Here is a 15,764-nt window from a genome sequence, read left to right as displayed (position 1 = left end):
GTTACCAAGTGACATCTGACGTATCATTACCTAGTGTCTTTACCAATCAGGCAGCTCTGTGCAAAGACATCACTTAGACAGAAAAATCCAATCAGAAAGGAGAACTGTAAACCCCAAACTACCTGGACTTTAACAACGACCAACTCTGCTGTCTCTGCCTTATTAGAGCCGCTCCCGTCACTTGCCTAGACTATTATATGCAGATTCTGGTCACTCCCTGCTCCGCACCCCCACCTCCAATCCATTCATTTGTTCCTTCTGCAGATGCTTCTTAAGCACACACTCTGCTGAGGTCTGGGGTACCGAATCATTTAAGTATATTTCCTCTCCTTTGGGAACTCACAGTAAAAGATGAAGAGATTCACACAGAAATAATTACAGTCATGCAGTAAGAATTGTCGCTGGAATTTAAAGTGCTATGGAAGCAGAGAGGAAGAAGCACCAAACTGACCCGCAAGTCACAATCCTGTCAGAGGGAGCTTCCTAAAAATGTGCTCCAATCCTGTCACTCTCAGCCTTTAAAACTGCCCTTTGGACCATGAGACCACAAGGTAAATTCCACACTTCCTATGATGGACTAAAGACTCTTCATAAACTGGTCCCTCACTTCCCTCTCATTCATGTATCAGATTGCAAGGCCCAGATCCTGGCCTTTCTGGCAAAGTCACCTGCCTCCCAGTGGTTTCTGCATCTGAAAAACAAGTGTACCTCAAATATCTACTTCATAGGAATGCAATGAAGGTTAAAGGATGTGGATGTTGCCCGGCACACAGAGCTCAAGGTTAACAATTATCAATTCATTGAGCAAAACATCATTTGCTGCCTCGCATGACCTGCTCTCCAGCCATAACACTGGTAGTTTACGCAGGTGCCAACCTGCCTCCCTGACTTTCCTCCAAAGACTTCCCATAATTTAGTCTCTTCCTCACCAATGTTCTCATCACACTGCATACACATCTGTTCCATAATCTTATGAACATATCGTTATGGCTTGCTCCTTTGTTTCTTCTGGGAAACAGTAAATTCCTGCTTTGCATGTGTGTGTGTGCACGCGCATGTTAACGAGAGGGTGAGGGAAGATACTCAACCCTGGAAACTGAATCTTCTCCTCACCAAGAAAAGAAAAATCCTCATGTTAGATGGTCAATGAAAACTGTGATTTAACAATAATAGCTAATACTTCTTGAGCCCTTATTACACCACTGTTCTAAGAGCTTTTGGATGTTTTGCTCCATTTTACAGATTAAGAATACTGAGGCACTGAGTTGAAAAACTTGAGTAAAGCTCAACAGCTAACACAGAGTGGGGCTCCGCATTCTTATTCAGGGATCTGACTCCATATTCCATACTGTTAACATACCTCTTCTTCAACACCACCTGAAAAGGACCAGACCCTAAACTTCCCTTAATGGTGGGTTCCCCTGCCTAGACCTCAAACTGCCTGCAAGTGGGAAGGTGGGTGGACATCAAAAGACGAAAACATCAACCCCAGAATCCCCTAAAAAGGACTTCTCCCAACAAGGTGCAGCTTCCAAGCACATCCCCCACAAAAGAAGGCCAGACGCCCTCAGATACGCGGCGGGGCTCAAGTCATCCCTACGGACCTAACGGGGCGTGCTCTGCACCCAAGAATGGCTCTCCGCTCCCCCGATATCAACACCCCGGGCCCAAAAAGGGAGCAGGAAATAATGAGCGCACCCCACTTCCCCAAACAGCCCCCCACATGAAACTTTCCAGTACCGGGTCTGCAGCTTCCAACTTTCAAAGTTTCCCCTACCCTTCAAACAGTTCCCCGCGGGAAGCGACGCAAAGCAACAACCGAAGCGCTGGTTGAGTTGTTACCCCGGCGAAATCTCCAATCAAAAGTAGACACAGGCCCAGGTCGGCTCCGCTGCTTCCTGGGAATTGTAGTTCACACTCTAATAAAGTCTGAGTCCCAATTTCTCAATATAATGATTCTCAAAATCCAAGGGAGGAACAATAGCAAGGAGACTATGAAGCCAGAAAAAACCTTGGTTAAGTCGTTTAGGAAACGCTGAATGAAATTACTCAAACCAAAAACACACAATGGGGAAACATGAGCGTCTACAGTTGAAGAAGAAATTGAAGGAACCAAATAGAAGATTCAGTGTAGAAACAACCGTGATGAGGAAACCCGGTAAACCGTTACCTTAAGAATTGGTTTCTGATTATTACATTTGAGAAAATTTTTTGCTCATTCTTTGCTCTCATCTCCCTGTTCATACCTATATCTTATAATGTAGCTCACTGCATCCTAATTATTGACCTGCACCCCTCACTAGACTGTGAGCTCCTTGAGGGCAGAGATGCATCTTTATTCAGCTTTTAAAGTAGGACCAACCTAGAACATAGTTCGATTAACGGCTGTCGAGTAAATGAGCAAATAAATGAATTAAGCACAAGAAAATGGGAACTCAGGATTTAGGGTTCCGGGATTATGAGTACAAATGGACGGAATGATAATGGAGGCGGACCCAGGTCTTCTTGCTCTGGGTATGCCCTGGGCGTGGCAAAGCACTGTCACTGGTTGGCGCTTAATAAACGCTGACTTCAAACTAGAGAGAAAAGAGAATGGAAGGAAAAAAGTCAAACTACACAGCTATTCCTGCCACTTGGTTCAGAACGGAAGGTACCGAGCAGAGGAGCTGTCTAAACTGTGAGGGATGATCCTAAGCCAGGTAGCTAAAACCTCTTTCCGAGCTTCGTAGCTTCCTCTGGTCTAAAAGGATGGCGTCACGTGTCCCAAATATGGCGCTTTATTTGCATCTTCCCGCCATTGACCAATGAGAGTAGTTTCAGTCAGTCATCATCCCCCCCCTCCTCCCTGCCCCGCCCCCGCCCCCCTCCCCCGCAGCCTCCCAGATGGGTTTTGTCACCTGACTCTGCTCAAACATGGCTGCGCTGGAAGCTGTATTGCTTTGGGCGCCGGGAGCAGGTAAGTGTAAGGAGCCCCAGAGAAAGCGGGGGCGTTCTCCACGACGCCTGTGGGGAGCGTCCTGTCGCCCCAATCCCCACCGCCCTCCAGTTCTGACACAGATTCCTCTCCTGATCTTCAACCCTTTGACTTAAAAAAAGGGCTCAAACTAGGGAGGTTCCTGATGACTTCTTATCCTTAAGGAGGCGACCACCTGGGGATTTGAAGCCGACTGGTCGTAAAGTTCTGGAGGAAATACGGAAGTGGAGTTTTGGGTCTGCGCCGTAGGCTGTGACGATTAATATTAATTAAATACTGGTAGCGCATAGAGAGATGGGATCCACCCCTTGGGGAAAGTTGGAACTTCTCAAAAAGAGATAGTAACATGTCAAATCAAATTTACCACGATAATTAGAAAAATAAGCCCCGCCTTTCCCAGTGCGGCTAGTAGTGGCTGGTTTGTCTAAATATAGTTGCTTCCTTTTCTTCCCTTTCGGGTGTGTGTTCTTTCTAGTAGGTACTCCACGGATGAGAAGACTGACAATGTGTTTTGCGTAATTCATCTCTTTCTATCTCCCTGCACTCTGTGCTGGGAAAATGCATCACCCATTTGGAAACGAGGAAACTGCTTCCTACAAGCAGCTTTTTGGATTTTTCTGTGAGTGCCTGCGGAGAGGAGAATGGGAGCTGGCACAGGCATGTGTACCTCAGCTGCACGAGGCAGAAGGGGATATCCCAACGAAGGTGGAAAATATACTTCAGGCGCTGGTCATATGTCCAAATCAGCTGAGGTAAGGGATCTCTCTTCCCGCCAGGCAGTAACAGGGCGGGAAATAAAAGGTTCGGTATTTGAGCTCTTGTCCATGTGCCTCATTCAACTACTCTCTGAAGAATTAACAAAGGCAGAGTGTATTACACATGTTCTGAAATTTTACCTCCATAATATATGACTATTTATTACTTCATGAGCTTGACTGGGAATTATCACCTGGAACTGCATTTAAACTTGGCCAGCAAATTATACCCGAAACCACCATTTCTTGTTTATTATCATTAAAATAAATGCTGTAACTACATTGAAAAGCATTTTCTTTGCTTCCAAAAGAGCAAACCCTGCTCCCTTCTTGCTTGTGATATTGAAGCTATTGTTGTAGCTTTAACAAAGGACTGGAAGTGAATTCACTTAAAGCTTTTTATTTTGAAATAGTCTTAGACTCATAAGAAGTGCAAAAGTAATACAAAGAGTACCCTTTCCTCAGCTTCCCCTAGTAGTGACATTTTAAATAGCTATAGTGCAATATCAAACCAGGAAATTGATGTTGATACGTTACTGTTACTACAGACATTATTCAAGTTTCACCATTTTTTTTAATCTGCATTCATTTTTCATGAGTGTAGTTCTATGCAACTTTATCCATTTTTAGGTTCATATAACTACCATTATAATCGAGATACAGAAAGCTTTCATCACCACGAAAGAATTCCCTCACTTCCTGGGAATACCTCTTTATACTTTGATCCCTCCTTGTCCCCTGGCAACCAATGTTCTCTATGTAAATTTTGAATGAAGTTCTTCCTGGCAGTGCTATTAACAATTAGTGGTATAGGAGTTAACCGTTAAGTCACTTTTCTTTACTCTGGAAGTTATGTTATACTACTTAAGTACTGTATTTGCACATATAAAATGGAGATTTAGGTGATTTCTTTTCTTCCTTTCTTTTTATCCCTTAAGTTTGGGTTCCAGACAGTTACTGTCTAAATTACTAACTTCATAGAAAGGCTATTAATCCTGTTACCCTGTTTTTAGCATAGAGTTAAAAATAAATTTTTATGAAGTTCCTTGTTTTCTTTAAGACTATTTGATTCAGTTTCTGTTTTCAAAAACATACTTTAGATAGCTTTGCTTTTATAGTTTTCTGGATGATATTATTTTGTTTAAAAATAATAAAGACTAAATAGGGAGATGGAGGTAGAATTGAGACCTTTTTTTTTCTTTTTTAAGTGAAAGCTACTAGTTCTGTTCTGGTTCTAGTTTATTGATCTGTCATATACATTCAAAAATTTCTCATTAGGGCTATGTCTTCCCTATTCAGGTTTAAAACAGACTGAGCAGTGAAATCTAAATCTTGGATTACAAAAGAGAAAAAGGTCAATAGAAACAAACCCTTTGTTTAGAAATTTTTTCTTTTTACATTTTTCAGATGTGGACAGGACATCAACCCTCAAAGATTAGCCTGGGTCTGGCTTCTTGTACTGGAAAAATGGCTGGCCCTGGAAAAGGTAAATAGTTTTATATTTCAGATTTTCTCTTGAGGCCAGGACTGAAAAGACTTTGGAAGGAATTATGAAATTTCCCTTCTGTTACTTCCTGTATTTTGAGGTTTGTCATACTCCTCTCTCAGTATTGGCAGTGAGAATGGCTTAAATGTTTATCACCGTCTCCTTACCTAAATTCATTTATCAATTCACTAACCTACATTGGCATGTAATACCATCTGAGGTGATACCATTTTGATAAATACCACTGTGAGTCTTGTGCCTGAACAGAACTTTGCAGAACTCAATGAAAATGACAAGATGGTGAGTAAAGTTTAATCCTCATATACTCAAGTAATGGAGAATGGGCTGAGCTGAAACTTGGTAGTTCATTCAAAAATCTTATTTTAAGTAGTCCAGTGCAATGAAATCTTACAGATTTAAATCTCATTAATAATTTAATAACTCATGTGAATTGAACTAAAAGTTACCAAATATGAAAACAAAGTGAGTGAATTAATCGTGAAAGAAAACTTAAGGAAATGATTGGGTTTGGATTTTTTTTTTTAAGAAAAATTGGCATTCAAACTGTTTTAGAAGTATGTGTCAATTATCAGAAATTGATGCCCATTAAAGAAATTTCAATGAAGCAATTTTATATTAAACTTCAGACTTAAAGAGTTAAGTGAGGAACCTCTGACTCAGAAGAGAGATGACTGGCCCAAGTTAGTTAACCATAAAGTTAGTTGGCAGAAATGGATCTGGAACCAACGTCTTCTAACTTCTATCCTCAGTCCACTACTTTTTCCACCTCAACATTAACCTACATGGACTTTAAAAAGTAAGGAACCATAAATTCTATTTTGTAAATGTCTGTATTTTAGTCTAAGTTTCTTCTTCACTCCTCTCAGTCATCAGAATGAATTTTGTCTTTAGTTCTGGTCTTGCCTAACATTTACCCCTATTCACATAGTTGTCAAAAAGTAACAGAAATTACTAATCTAAATGCACCTCTTATCCAGGCTTTTGGTAATGGTGCAGCAAAGCAAAATGAGATCTGCAGGAGAGGGAAGAAAGGGAAGCAAAATTGAAAAATAAACAACCCAAGGCGATTAAGAGCTGGCTATAGGTTCAAATCTGGAAGAGAAATCTTCAGCCAAAATACCCGATAGTATTTTCAGAGAAAAGGAGAAATGTCTTAGAGTTAGGTACTGACTAAAGATCTTTTTAGTACAAACATGAAATTTGTCAAACCAGTTGAACTTTTGCCTCAGAAGAGCGTATTTGTTATTTCATGGCTGATTGGTGATTGCTTATTTTCCAGACAGTTGCTCAACCAGATCAGGCGGTGGATTTCACTTCCCTGACTCCTTTTCACAGACTGAGTTGTTTTTTCCCAGCATTGAAGACCATTTGGTCCTTGAAGCTCCACTGCCTCAGTTATTTAAACAGTTGTGGGAATGGTGTACAGTTTATACAAGGACCTCAGAGAATTTTAAAATTTTATATGAGGACAAAGACTTCACATGCATTCTTTAAGTAGTTCTACAAGGCCAATAATTATCCTGGACTGGCCTTCATCTTCGAGGGACTTGCTGCTACTCCTTTTCCAGTCTCCCACCTGCTGCCAAAACACCCTTTTAATTATTCATTGAAAACAGTGATTCCATTTTCCCTTTTCTTCATCCATTTTCTGCCTTCTGCCTTTTTATCTTGTAGTGATTTATCTCTACAGGTGTAAACATGTGTGCAGAGATTTAGCTGCAGAGATGTTCAGTGCCATGCTGCTGCTACTGCTTTTTTTTTTTTAACATTTTTTGTTGAGTTATAGTCATTTTACCCATGCTGCTTCTAATAGAGGAAAAGTTAGAAATAATTGCCATGGCCGCAATACTGGGCTGATTAATCTATTTGTAAAATACCATGCCACTATAAAAAATCCATGGTAAATGAATTTTCAGTGATGTAAGGGGATACTCATATTCTGCTGTATGGGAAAAAAAAACAGTTCAGAAAACAGAATGTGTGGTTTGCATGCAATGCATGTATAGATGCATGTATAGAAAATGGTCTGAATACCCTTGTAACACTATAGTAATAGTAGTTCTCCAATGGAAAGATGGGGTGGGGGGCTCTTTTCATTTGCCTGTTTGTATATTCTGATTTTTCTGTGTTGAATATGCATTGCTGTTATAGTAAGGAGATCTGTGCTCAGAAACATTGAGCAAATTCTTACCTGTTTTAGAAATACTGGTTGTTTATGACCCTGTATATGCATAACATAATTTCACCAGTAAAAAAAAAAAAAATACTAGCTAGTCAGTCTTTAGGATTTTAATGAAAGTCCTAAAATCTTTTTAAGAGCTTGCAGTCTGGCCTTATCTGTTCCTTCCCCTTCGTTCTCAATAGAAGCACTCACCTTCAACTTGTCAGATGAATTTTTTCCATCACCTTCCAATCATGAGCATTATATAAGCGTTCAGATGGCATAGGTGCATTAGGGAAGGGTGTGGTAAGAAGGATTTGGGGCCAAGAACATACTGTATCACATTAGTCTCTGCTGTGATGAATGGCACGCAAATAAAGTAAATGTGATCTTGCGTTCTAAACTCTACTCACATATACACAATCCTGCAGGTACTTCTTGCCTTGAGTTAGGAGGCTTGTCGATAAAATGCATCTTCAGGAAACTAAGCTGCATGATTTACTGGTGTTTCTAATTTAAAGCAGTGTTTGTCAGAATTAGTCTCAGACTTTCATCTTATTTGTATTTGTGTCTGGAGAAAGGGAGACTGTCATTTTACTTTTAAGGACCAGGTAAAGGGAAGTTATTATGAACCAAGCCAGTACAGGAAGAGTCAGAAGCTTTCACTTCCTTTATGTATCAGTCATCTCTGACGGCATGTCTCATTAACAGACATCAGGGTCACTTTTTCCTTTCCATGATTGCAATGATGGGGAAATACTTCCTAACCATTTTATCTTTACTGAACATTATTTTTAAAGATATCTTGATGCTGTAGGTTTGTTTGATTTAGTAAATGAGGTTTTTAAAAACACATGAAAATATAGCTCTTAGTACCTGGCACAGAACAAGTGTTTCATAAACTTTAGATCTCTTCCCCTTTACTTTTATTTTTCCAACTGATAATGAATCCCTGAAATGGGTTTAGGCCCAAAGAGGATCATGTGGGCCATTCCATCCCCGCTTACCCATTACTGGGTGTCTTGGACACTGCACGGGAGATTCTTAGAGAAAGACTTCAAGTAGAGAAAAACTTCAAAAATCACATAAAATGAGCAAGCTTTGGAGTTTAAGGCTAATCAGTGTGGGATTTAAGTGCTAGTGTTTAAGAGGGGATATGTGTTCAGTTTAGCTGTTATTGTTTATAAAGATAAATGTCTGAAAACATAGCCAGGAATTTAATGATCAAAAAGTACTTTATCTTAGAGAAAACAGCAGAAATAAGACTAACTGGAAAAAAGTATTTAATTATCAATGTTAGCTAAAGCAGATGGCTAATCTCTATGCTCCCTTCTTGTGATTCTTCTAGAAGTTACTCCCAACTGTTTTCCGGAGAAAGCTTGAGTTTCTTTTATTGTTGGAAGACCTCCCAGGTGACATTCCAGAGGACATCCTCAAGGTGAGAGATGCCTTGGATCTGTCTGACAAGGGTTCTAGTCGCTCAACAAGATCAACTTTCAGCGATCCAGCAGAGACAGGTCCCCAGGATGTTGGCTGTACTCTGTTCTCAGGCAAGACCAGGCTAGGTAGAGTTATTTAGAGTTAGGGAAAACTTTTCTGATTATGGAATTCTTAGAGGTAGGGACTTTCACTTGTATTAGGTCAAGGACTCATGGTCCTGTGACCATCATGGAGGCAGTTCATGAAGAAGGATCCCTGAGCACCGAACAGGAATGGTGCTGAAGTGTGGGAAATAGCCTACCAAATTATAGGCTACGGAGGTGTTATCTTTAAGAGCCTGCAGTCTAGTTGGGGAGGAAGGAAATATACACGTGACACAATTATATACTAAACCACCTGGTACTAATTTTAAGAACATCGAAAGCCCAATGAAGAGGAAGAGTTATGTGGGTTGCAGGTACTGGAGAAGTTTTCACAGAAGGATATAGAATGGCCTGTACCTGAAAGCATGGTTGGGATTTAGATCAAGGGTTAAAACTGGTGTGTGATGTTCTTTTATTTAATTTAGTGTATATGCTTTGAGATCTCATATACCCATTTGTTACCTAGTCTGTGAGTTTGCAGTCCCTAATTTAGATTGACAGTGGACATTTCAGAGGCAGTAGGGGTGGAAGTGACTAGCTTGAGCATGGAGGCCTTGGGCAAGTCTCTCTTTGCTTCAACTTCCTGATTTGAGGTTGCCCGCAAAATGAAGATAATAGTAGCATCCTCTTCCTGAGGTTGTAAGGATTAATTTTTCTGTGTAAAGGACTTGGCACATTTAAAAAACTACTACGGAAGTGTTTGCTACTCCTACTATTAATACGTGTGTGTGTGTGTGTGTGTGTGTGTGTGTGTGTGTGTGTGTGTGTATTGAAAAGAGGAAAACATCGTGGTATAAAAGTGATAACATTCTGGGCATGTTCTCTTCATCCTCTGTTTAGGAGCTGTATGTGATCTTAGCGCAAGACACCATAGACCCTGTGCTTGACGGAAATCGGAGGCGGGAGAGCTGGGCCCCTTGTCTCAGCTCAGAAGCTGTCTCTTTGCTCTGGGACCTCCTGAGGCGGGCTCCCCAGCCAGCGCACGCCTTGCTGGAGCTCCTGCTTAGGGAGGACAATGGCACTGGACTCAGTGGTGGGCCTCTGCAAAAAGCGCTGGTGGACCTCATTCGAAAGGCACTGCAAGCTTTGAGGGACCCTGCCACTGGGCCCCCAGGGGTGGTCGATGCCATCTATGGAGCCCTGCGGACTCTGCATTGCCCTGCAGAGCCACTCGGGGTTGAGCTGCGTGTCCTGTGTGAGGAGCTGCTAGAGGCCTGCAGGACAGAGGGGAGTCCCCTGCAGGAGGAGCGGCTGCTCGGCTGCCTGCTGCATGAGGCCGGGCGGGGCCTGGTGTCCCTGTATGGCCATGTCTATGTGGAGAAGGCCACAGAAAAGCCACCTAGAGCCACAGCCTCGGGAAAAGGTGTGTTCCCCTCACTGCCTCTCTTTATGTGTTGGTAATTCCACTCTGCCCGACCCCTCTGAAGTTCCTCCAGCCTGCTGCCTTCCATGGTGATCAGGAAATCTAACAGAAGGAGCTAAGCAAAAATAGGCAAGATGTTCTTTTGTAAAAGCACAGATTTCGTAGTCTAAGATGGAGTGATGGGGGAAGAAATGAAGTAGTAGTAATAGCAGGAAAGAGCTTTTCAGAAGCTACCGAGAGAAGTAAAGAGTCTTTAAGACAGAAGTGTAGGAAACCTGGTTTAACTTTTTGAAAGGGTGAACTCACTTCAGTTGGTTTTTCAGATGGGCTTTAGCTTAGGAAGGAAGAGCTCCAGTGCCCCAGTCACGCTGTCTGCTTTGATTTTCAGTCTCACCAGATCATCCAGATCCTGAGCGGGCAATGCTAGCCCTGTTCTCCAACCCTGACCCAGCCCAGGCCTGGAAATTGGCCTATTTCTATTGCCTGAGCAACAGCAAGCACTTCCTCGAGCAGATCCTGGTACGTCACACTTAATGATTCTCCCATCACCCGGGGATTCTCTCCAGGCTTCTTCCTTCATCCTTTCTCTTCCACTCATTTATCCAGCACAAAGCAGTTGGATTAGTGGTGAGTCATCTGGTTTCTGTCCATCTCACAGTTCCAGAAGTTTCCAAGAACCTATCATTCATGATTAGAACTGCCGGGGTCCTTTGGTAGGCACTAAAATGTCGGATATGTGGAAGCTTTCTGGAGAGTGTGACAAGGAAAAGACAGTGGCAGCAATATGTTGCCTAGCTGATGGAGGAGTTTAATTATGCTCAGATTGGATCTGAGCTTCAGTTTAATTCAGGAGATATTTATTAACCTCATTCTGTGTGCAGTGTACTGTGCTAGGATCTGGGGTTGCAACAGAAGTCAGTCCCTGCCTTCAGGGAGCTTCAGTCCAGGGTCTTCATGAACATTTCTTATTCAACTCATCACTTCTGTCATCGTCAGAAATCGCCCTTCTATATTGAAAAGCTTCTTACCCTGATGAGCAGCAAGTCCCCACAGCTGCCTATAGCAGCCTCCTTTGGCTTACAGGTGACGGCGCTCACGCTGTTGAAGGAGGAAGACTTCCCAAGTCTTGGCTGCCTGCTGGATAGAGAATTCAGGCCTCTCAGTCGACTGCTTGTGCTTCTGGGCTGGACACACTGCCAGAGCCTAGCATCAGCCCAGAGGCTGCTCCAGACACTCCACAGAACTCAGGTAACTCTCACTCTGCAGCCCAAGCTGCCCCGGAAGTGAGTGCAGTGGGGCTTTGGGCTGAGGCAGGATGCAGGGTCCTGAAGTCGGTCATGGTCTCTGAGCCCACGTGCCTGACTCAGCCTCTCTTTCTTCTCTCGTATCAACGCAGGACCAAGGCTGTGGTAAGCTCCTCAGGGATGCCTGTGATGGGCTGTGGGCTCACCTGGAGGTCCTGGAGTGGTGTGTACAACAGAGCAGGTATGGCCCTGTGCAGCCAGCCCCCTTCTCACCATTGGGCACACTTGACCCCATGCTCTGCATGTGTGGCCATTTCAAGGTATCTCCATAAATATTTTGAGTTGACAGTGTTGATCAGCAGCTAATTATTGTTCCAACTGTTAGATCATAACTAGAGAACAGTGATAAAAAGAATGAAAGCTCACATTTCCCGAGTACTTAGTATATACCATGCATGTATGTGATTTCACTTAAGCATAACAATAATCCTATGAAGTAGATACCAGTGTTATCCTCATTTTCAAGGTGGGGCAACTGCAGGCCACAGGTGTGAAATAACATGCCCAAAGTCACACAGCTAGTGAATGTGGTCCACATTCTTAGCCACGTGTCATCCTGGATCACAGTTTTGTTCAATCACTGCCTCTTGAACTGTGTGTGAGGTCCTGTGTTTCCTTCATAACTTAGTGTTGGATCTTTTCTATATCTGGGTTCCTATTTTGGTCTTCACCCACCTCACCAGCACTTCCTGAAGGTAGAGGGGAAGGTAGTGAGGGGCGCTGAATCAAAGGAAAGCCAGAAAAGCTGATATGAGCTCTCAGTGAGGCAGAGTACAAAAATTAGGAAGCTTAATCTGTGGGCCCTTGCTAGGCCTTCCTGAGCACAGAGGCCCTTTCTGGCTCCTTTCTAGACAAGTAGAGCTGGCCTGATGGATGTCCTTCCTGCAGGGTAAATAAATGCTATCCTCTGTCACAGACCAACTAAAATTTAGTGCTTGGGGGAGTGAAACCCCTGGTATTATAGGCCAGAGAGAAAGAATAAGAGGGAACGGATATTGGACTTTCTCAAAGCAATTCTATAAACTTTCCCTTTCAGCAACCCCATACCAAAGAGAGATCTCTTGTGTCATTTACATGGTGGAGACAGCCACTCAGTGCTCTACTCTCTCCATCACCTTACAAACCTTCCAGCCCTCAGGGAGGAAGTTGTTCTCGAGCTCCTACAGAAGGTGCCAGCCAAGGACCAGAAAAAGCATGGTGAGTTGGTCATGGGGTGACCTGGGCAAGGCTCCCTCTTAGGACAATCTTGCACATGTTTCTTTCAGCACCAGATTTATCTAGATGTGATTGCAAGCATCTATCAAGATGGGTGGTCCAACAGGTCTCCTCTAAATTAGTGCTGTGTGGCCCAGTCAGATAATGGGATGCAGGGACATCCTCCCCTGTCTTGGTGAGGCATGGGGGTTCCGTGAGAACAATCCCATAGGTAACTTTATCCTCATGAAACCATCTCAGGAACCGCTAGCATCCCTCATTCCACTGCGACAGAACTGGGAACTGCCCTCTGAGTTCACAGCATTGTTATTGGTGGTATTTGTGCAAATTCTTGCTTACTCTCTCCATGCTTCATAAGCTTTCTCACAGCACATTTTGTGCCTTCCTTCACCCCCATATCTTCTTCCAACTCTGTTGAACAGTTAAAGAGTCTTTTAGAAGATTTTTTTTCAGAGTTTTTTTGGAGTTTTTCTTTTAGAAGAAAGAATTGCCTGAAAAAGCAGCAAAGGGGTGTTTTGACCTTAGATCTTTGCTTATGATTCAAGTGTCCATTAGCAAGCTCTTTCTTTTTGCTCTCAAAAATCAGGCTGTAGTTTAGTCACAACCTACCACACAGGCCAGGGACCTTACCTTTGAGAGAAACCGACATTCTTGCACGACAGTAGTTGTTTTTCAGCCTAGATATTGCTTTGATTTGCTTTTTAAGAAGACTAATTATAAAAGTACTATTACTACAGTCTTTATTTTTTTCTGGAAAGCTCAGCAACTTATTTAGCAGACTTCCTCAAAGAACTGGAACTCTGTTTTCTACATACGAGAACAGAAGGCTTCCAAAGAACTATTTGAAATCTATCCCTGGTGACCCACCAGGACACACTTAGAACTTGAACTTGGAAAAGGCAAAAGAGGAGTGATAATTGGGCTTGGGACTAGGGTGAGGCAAGAGAGGCATCTGAGGCAAAAATGTAAGGAGCCACTCCCTCTCAGGGTGCTTGTAAGTCCTGGCCCTGGGCTGTAATGCCATGTAGAGGTCAAGGCCATAGAACAGTATTGACCGTATTCTTATTACCCTGACCTTGGTGAGGCCAAGCTTCTTAGAAGTGTTCTCTAGGAAGCCTATGCTTAAAGAGGCTTGTTGCAACATCATAGTAGCAAAGCATCCTAGCTACTCCAATGTCCTACCCTTGTGGAATACACAGAGGCAAGGGATTCATTCAGTAGAGCTATATGCAGCCAGAGAGATTTAGTTTATAGAGAAACATAATCAAATGCTTACGCTGTAAAGGATTTTTAAGAAGTGGGAAAATTAAATAGTATGTAAAATGTTGTGACACTCAAACACATACACACATACACAGAACTATTAAAAAAGGGTTAAACCAGAATGTAGCAGTGGTTGTGTTTAGCTGTTAGGATTATGGGTGATATTTTTTTCCTTCTTTTTGCTTTTTTACATTTAATGTTTTCTCTTTAAACAGGTTGTACTTTTGTTATGGAAATAATTAGGGCTAGATCAAGATACTTGGAATTTCTGTTAAGATTATGGTACCCTCCCTTCCTCCTAAAGTTCAAAAGAAAATTTTTTAATGAAAAATTACAAATTATTAGGCAAGTCCAAGGAGTCTGTGTTTTTTCCCATGATGTCTGCTTTAGGGGTTTCTTTAAAATGTCAATTAAAAACAATTTTGTTGCCTTTGCTCTCATTTCTCAATCTAAACACATTTTAAGCCTGCCTCTTGGATAATGTGACATTTAAAAAGTGAACTAAGCATTACTTTAAGTTTTAATTTTTTAAAAAGGGGAAAACAAGTATTTCAAGAAATGGAAGGGAAAGACTTGTTAAATAGCCATGAAGCCTAGGTTGAACAGACATATAGAAGGGAGGTTGGTGGAGAACAGGAAACCGCATGACTGAAAGTTGCTGTGGATTAGCGGAAAAGGCCTGGAAGGGAGGCAATCACACTGACAGGAAGGAGGGAGAGTGAGTACACTTAGGGGACTAGCAGCACAACATCTCTTTGCTTCAGCCACACGTGCATCCCCTACCTGAAAGAACCGAGTCTGAAGTTCTGCTGTTTTCTCTCTACAATTCAGATTCAGCTGATGCCCCGGTCCCTGCGCACCTGAGCCAGTGTCAGAACCTGACGCTCTACCGGAGTTTCTGTGCCATGAAGTATGCCATCTATGCCCTCTGTGTGAACTCACACCAGCATTCTCAGTGCCAGGAATGCAGAGACAGTCCCTCTGAGGACGTGGCCTCGGCTGCAGAGCCAGGGGGTGATTCTCGCTCCTCCCCAGGTACGGCACTACCACCCACCCCTTTCTGGGCATAAGTTGGGAACACCTGTTCCAGTAGGTTCTTTGTGTGGGAGCCCTTTTCCACCACAATTGGGGCGATGGCCTTGATTTTATTAGGCCCAGGAATAATTTCATCCATTTATCAGCCTCCATGAATCAAAAGGACGTGGAGAAAGCAAGTGATTTGCGTAAGTTCTAACAGAGTCTTGTCACCTCATACAGTGTTTTCCAAATGCTTTTTTTAAAACTACAATCCACAGTAAATGGTATTTCACGTCACGCTAGTCTGCACCTAGGTGTATAATCTGTGTGTATGTGTGTATAAGTGATGTGTAAACTGAAATAAGTTTTGAGAAGCAAAACTTACCTTTCCAGTTGGAGCACACTCCTGATTATTTTTCCAAATGCAGCCGTCTAAGTCAGTGTCATTGGTCGTAGCCTGTAGTGTGAAAGAACCTTTTATCTTGCTCTTTCTCATTTTTCTTAATAACTTATAACTCCTTAACTTACATTCTGTGACTAGTGGTCAGCTACCCCTCCCTTGCAGCTTTGGGATAGACCTTCACCTCTGAGCATGATCGTTTTTGGCCAGGGAGTATTTCTT

General features: G+C 42.6%; 2 protein-coding genes across 15 annotated transcripts in view; one reads left to right on the top strand and one right to left on the bottom strand.

The window, feature by feature from the left end:
- Window positions 1-2,721, bottom strand: part of RAD51B (RAD51 paralog B) — a 582,927-nt gene extending 580,206 nt beyond the window's left edge. For 11 of the 13 annotated variants that reach the window (XR_012073703.1, XR_012073704.1, XM_072963286.1 and 8 more), the window contains exon 1: window positions 1,741-1,853. The gene's annotated coding sequence lies outside the window, so the exon portion shown is untranslated. Of the gene's footprint in view, window positions 1-1,740; window positions 1,889-2,654 lie in introns of those variants that run through there. The other 2 variants (XM_072963282.1, XM_072963290.1) reach the window with 2 other exon arrangements.
- Window positions 2,722-2,884: 163 nt separating this feature from the next.
- The window catches only part of ZFYVE26 (zinc finger FYVE-type containing 26), a 57,826-nt gene continuing 44,946 nt past the window's right edge, over window positions 2,885-15,764 (top strand). The window contains exons 1-10 of one of the 2 annotated variants that reach the window (XM_072963274.1): window positions 2,885-2,956; window positions 3,450-3,726; window positions 5,137-5,215; window positions 8,746-8,835; window positions 9,821-10,343; window positions 10,732-10,862; window positions 11,427-11,591; window positions 11,740-11,828; window positions 12,684-12,844; window positions 14,957-15,160. In XM_072963274.1, coding sequence (XP_072819375.1) covers window positions 3,533-3,726; window positions 5,137-5,215; window positions 8,746-8,835; window positions 9,821-10,343; window positions 10,732-10,862; window positions 11,427-11,591; window positions 11,740-11,828; window positions 12,684-12,844; window positions 14,957-15,160 — 1,636 coding nt within the window. In that variant the 5' untranslated portion in view covers window positions 2,885-2,956; window positions 3,450-3,532. The remainder of the gene's footprint in view (window positions 2,957-3,449; window positions 3,727-5,136; window positions 5,216-8,745; window positions 8,836-9,820; window positions 10,344-10,731; window positions 10,863-11,426; window positions 11,592-11,739; window positions 11,829-12,683; window positions 12,845-14,956; window positions 15,161-15,764) is intronic. The other variant, XM_015241483.3, reaches the window with a different exon arrangement.

The sequence above is a fragment of the Vicugna pacos genome, chromosome 6 (genome assembly GCF_048564905.1).
Source record: "Vicugna pacos chromosome 6, VicPac4, whole genome shotgun sequence".
NCBI lineage: Eukaryota > Metazoa > Chordata > Mammalia > Artiodactyla > Camelidae > Vicugna > Vicugna pacos.
The sequence above is the reverse complement of the archived record's forward strand: the minus strand, read 5'-3'. Positions and strand labels throughout refer to the sequence as shown.